This window comes from Coptis chinensis, chromosome 3, assembly GCF_015680905.1.
Source record: "Coptis chinensis isolate HL-2020 chromosome 3, ASM1568090v1, whole genome shotgun sequence".
In the NCBI taxonomy this organism is placed as follows: domain Eukaryota; kingdom Viridiplantae; phylum Streptophyta; class Magnoliopsida; order Ranunculales; family Ranunculaceae; genus Coptis; species Coptis chinensis.
Genome location: NC_141458.1, coordinates 15,272,921 through 15,277,839, shown reverse-complemented (window position 1 = coordinate 15,277,839; position 4,919 = coordinate 15,272,921). Strand labels below are relative to the sequence as shown.

At 37.9% G+C, this 4,919-nt stretch overlaps 1 protein-coding gene across 1 annotated transcript; it reads right to left on the bottom strand.

Annotated features, from left to right (window-relative positions):
* Positions 1-3,137: 3,137 nt before the first annotated feature.
* LOC147508161 (class V chitinase CHIT5-like) lies at positions 3,138-3,956 on the bottom strand. The gene has a single exon (XM_086596901.1). It carries the CDS (start codon positions 3,954-3,956, stop codon positions 3,138-3,140), a length of 819 nt encoding a protein of 272 aa, XP_086453027.1.
* Between the last annotated feature and the right edge of the window lie 963 nt (positions 3,957-4,919).

The following is a 4,919-nucleotide window of genomic DNA, read 5'->3' as shown; positions in this document are numbered from 1 at the left end:
ACAAACTCAAATTCATTATGTTAGGCCATTTAAAAATTTTAGATTAGGCTATTTATTTTGTAAATATGTTCTCCTAACTATTCTAAACATTGTCATAAATAATAAAAAAATTCAAAAATTTCTAAATTTGTCGAATGTACTTAACAAATTACATAATTTGGCAAATTATAGACCATTCATTTTCACCATTTTTTATATTATATTTGGCAAGTTTAGACATTTTAATTTTTTTTTATTATTTATGACAATGTTTAGAATAGTTAGGAGATCACATTTACAAAAAATTAGTTTAATCTAAAACTTATAAATGCCTTAACCAATTTGAGTTTGTTTATGTGTTTTTATAAGAAATGTCCCTAGAATCCCTCCCATAAAAAAAATAAGAGTAAAAGACCCACTTTAAATGAGTTTGTATATGGCATTTAATTTGAAAGTCAGGGGCTGCCCTGTTGAGCATCTGCGGTGTAAATATCTAAATTTACACTAAGGATTAAGACTTTGTTCTTAGCTCTTAAGTTGGGAACATAAAGAGGGGATGTCTTTATTTGGTCTTAATGACTACTCTTCATTAGTAAGAAGATGCATACGTATCCAACACTGTGTTAGTGAGATTAGAATCAAGCTACACAGCTCTAGAGGGTGGCTTTTATAGTCATTGAGAGTGAGCATCAGACGCGACACGTGTACTGATGAGTACAGATGTGCAGTCGAGATAGATGATATGTGCCTGTGTGAGACACGTGGATAGTAGTTGTAAGTGTTTAGGTCTATTTGAGTTGTCATAGGATGTAATGATGATGTTCTCCATAATGATGGTAGATGGATGTAATGGTGCATGTATTACGGCGGGAAAAAAGTTTAATGATAAGTTTGTAATGATGACAATAGTAAGTGATAATGTCACGAGATGAAGTCGAGTGACGAGTCACTGGGATGCTGAGTATGCGAGTGTTATGATATAATGAGTGTGATGGGCGTTCGTACATCTCGGGGTCGCGTTATATTAAGAGAGTCGTTGCATGTGCACATCACGTAACTGATAGGATGTCTCTTACATAAGGATCCAATCATGGCAAGAATTGACGCCACCTACGGATAAAACACGGGCAGATGCAGTAGAAGTTGGTACAAGCGAGTAAGGAATAGGGTGCAACGTGCGTGGGTGAATATGGAATTTGTGGGGATCCATACATGGCCGGAGAAGTAGAAAACGCTAGGGTTGGAAAAAGAATTGAAAATTGACCGAAGAAGAACAACACTAAATTTTTCTGGTTAGCCATGTCTAGAAGAGGAGGCACTAATCGCACTATATGGTTATGGAGAACTCATTAAATGAAAACTTGTACTAGTCATTAAATAGGAATTTTTTTTTTTTTTTTTCGATATTATTAAATAGGAAGTCTTGAGGATACGGTCAATACCCATATATATTCTATGTTACGCCAAGTAGTTGTGTTTGGAGTTTGGAGTTTGGAGTTTGGACGCACAACAATACCTTCCGCGCGTACATAAAAACCTGAAGATTTTGAGGTAGAAATGAGTCAATAATGACAACAAGTGCGTGAAAGCTCCTCTCGTTACAAAGTCGTTGTCAAGAAATATTGAAGTTGATGAGCTGGTTTCGATTGGATCTAGGAAAGACATCAACAACAAGAGTTTTACTACGAGACATTATTGTGTAACATCGTAAGTACTTATAAAGCGTTTTTTATTTTATTTTATTTATTTTTTAAATAATGCAATAATCCAAACTGGGTATTTTTTTATGGGAGAATGAAAATAATGTGACCTACATGGCTACATTTACATAGCAGATAACTTGGGTCTAGCGCCATTCATCAAAACATATATGGCTCCTTTCTAACTTTTCCTCATTTTTTAAAGTGGAGTAATACTATGCGTATCAACATATTATTTTCATTTAAAAAAAAAAAAAAAATATAGGGTTGAGACAGATTCCTATCTGTTGATTAAATTTCAAAAAGTTACATAGTTATACAAACTCAGAATATCGAGTATACCATAAATATATATACATGGCTCCGACATCGGACAAAGTCTTTTCAGTATTATAATTTAGACTATAAATCAATAACGTTAGATTGTGTTTAATTTGCCCAGTTAGTTTGTGAAATTGGCCACTACATGGAGTACATGCATTTCAGCTCAACAGAGTAGCAGTTCATCTCTGTGATGTGGTCAGCTACTGGAACGGTCCCATGATTTGTGTAATGTTATGGGAGGATTTTTCTACCTTAAATATGGGATTGTGAATTTTTCTCTCACACACTTAAATTTTGGAAAAATATTAGATTGTGTTTGGATCTCAAAAGTGTTTAGCAAAAAAATAAATCCAATAGTTTTTTTCTCCAAAAACACTTTTTTGGTCCAAAAACTTGTTTTATTAAAAAAAGTTTTTTAAGAAAAATATTTTTCTTTTTGGGTTAAAAGGCAAATGAACATGTTTTAGCTTTAGTGATTTATCTGTGATACGCCAAAATATATCGGTAAAACATAGTGTGAAATCTTTTTAAAAAAAAATTTTAAAAAAGTCACAACCAAACATGTTTATTGAAAAACCTGCTTTTTTATGGTTTTTTTAAAAAAAATAGCAAACACCCATTTAAGGTTAATGCCATGAGCATTCCAGGCAAGTTCAATCTTTTTAAAAAAAAAATTAAGTATGGGTTATAGCAGACCCTAACCTGTATTCATGATAATCTAGAGTACATTTTACCATCCTTGTCTTCTTCTATAATTTAGAGTTCAATCTTACCAATTACCATGGCCGTTAACAATTCTAATTGTTATTTATTCACTAAAAACTTCCTTATTACAGAGAAGAAGAAATAAGGAATGATTTAATTTCCTTGTAGTTGGCAGATAGTAAAAAAATAAAGGAGTCCTTGTCTTTGGTTCAAAGTGAGAGAGGGGCACTTTGTTAGACTCTCCATATGCTAGACTCCGCTGTTGTCCCATGCCACAGAAGCTGATGCCAACCAACAAAAGAAACCTCGAGTTAGTTTTATCATTTAAATGAAGTACTATACAACTATGCAATAATATGCTATAGTTTTTTTAGTAAGGACTAGTATTATTGGCATAGTTCTAGTGTTCCACACAACAAACTATTGAAACTAACCTTGTTTCGAGAGGGTCCAATTCTTATCCTGTCCAATGACCCAGAAGAAGTATCCACCAAGCCCATTATAATAAGCGTATTCGACCTTGCCCGTGATTGACAATTGATCATCGTATCCAATCCAAGTGGTACCAGCATATGAATACGTAGATACCGTCTTCTTGTCGTACACCACTGTGGCATTATTGTTCACATTAAAATCCACCACATCTGTGTAAGGCATGATGCCACTCCCTGGTCCTATACCAACAGCAGGTGCACCAATACCATTTACATTTGGATCCTTCAGTTGCCATGTTCGTCCATATAATGGCAACCCGACAACTAGTTTTTTGGGTGGGACGCCTGCGTTAATCCATGACTCGATACCATAACTAGTACTAATGTTGCTTGTACTGTCGTATAATAAAGCTGGTTCTCCTGTGATAGTTGCGTTCCAACCACCATGATAGTCAAAGCACATTGGGCTCACGAAGTCCATATACTTACGAATTGCATCAGCTGGGTACTCGGGTTGTATATCGGAGAAGAAAAATTTAGGTGCAAAATAAACTGCTGCAGACAAGAGAAGCCTAGGAAGCTTAGTTGTACTTGCTTCCATATCGATTGCGGTGCGCCATTGTCCAATGAGTGATGAAAAATTGGACATGTCTTCAGGGGTCATAGGGTATTCCCAGTTGAGGTCTAGACCATCAAAACCATATTTACGAGCAACTTCGATTGTGGATTTGATGAACGCCGCGCGATTAGATTTTGTACTAGCCATTTTAGAAAATGTATAAGGGCTGGCATTTGCTCCACCAATGGATAACATTGCCTTGATTTGTTTGGTGTGAAGGGTGGCAGTGAAGTTTCCCATCCATTCTTCATCTGGTTGAGTGACGACTATTTGATAATTCGTTGCGTCTATTTCAATGAAGGCGTAAAAGATGTGTGTGAAGTACGATGCAGGAATAACCGATGGCGGTAGCGAATAAGCTGCCCATGCAGGCCAATAAGCAGCTTTTATGCTTTTAGGAATTATAGGGGACAGTGGTGGTGATGGAAGTGGAAATGGAAATGGCATAGGTGAAGGAGATTCTGGTGATTCAGAGATTGGTGGAAATGGAAAAGGAAATGGCATAGGCGAAGGTGATTTTGGCGCTTGGGAGACTGGTGGAAATGGGAAAGTAAATGGCACTGGGGAAGGTGAATCGGGCGATTCAGAGACTGGTGGAAATAGGAAAGTAAATGGCGTAGGGGAAGGCGATTTGGGCGATTCGGAGACTGGTGGAAATGGGAAAGTAAATGGTGTAGGGGAAGGCGACTTGGGCGATTCGGAGACCGGTGGAAATGGGAAAGGAAATGGCATAGGCAAGGGCGACTTTGGCGATTCGGAGACTGGTGGAAATGGGAAAATAAATGGCATAGGAGAAGGCGACTCGGGTGATTCGGAGACTGGTGGAAATGGGAAAGGAAATGGCATAGGCAAGGGTGACTCTGGCGATTCGGAGACTGGTGGAAATGGGAAAGTAAATGGCATAGGGGAAGGCGACTTGGGCGATTCGGAGGAGACTGGTGGAAATGGAAAAGTAAATGGCATAGGGGAAGGCGACTTGGGCGATTCGGAAACCGGTGGAAATGACATAAGCAAGGGCGACTCTGGTGATTCGGAGACTGGTGGAAATGGGAAAATAAATGGCATAGGGGAAGGCGACTCGGGTGATTCAGAGACTGGTGGAAATGGGAAAGGAAATGGCATAGGCAAGGGCGACTCTGGCGATTCGGAGACTGGTGC

What these genes read in the sequence shown, in the direction of transcription:
- LOC147508161 (XM_086596901.1), bottom strand. Translation starts at nt 3,956, where the DNA reads ATGTTATCCATTGGTGGAGCAAATGCCAGCCCTTATACATTTTCTAAA.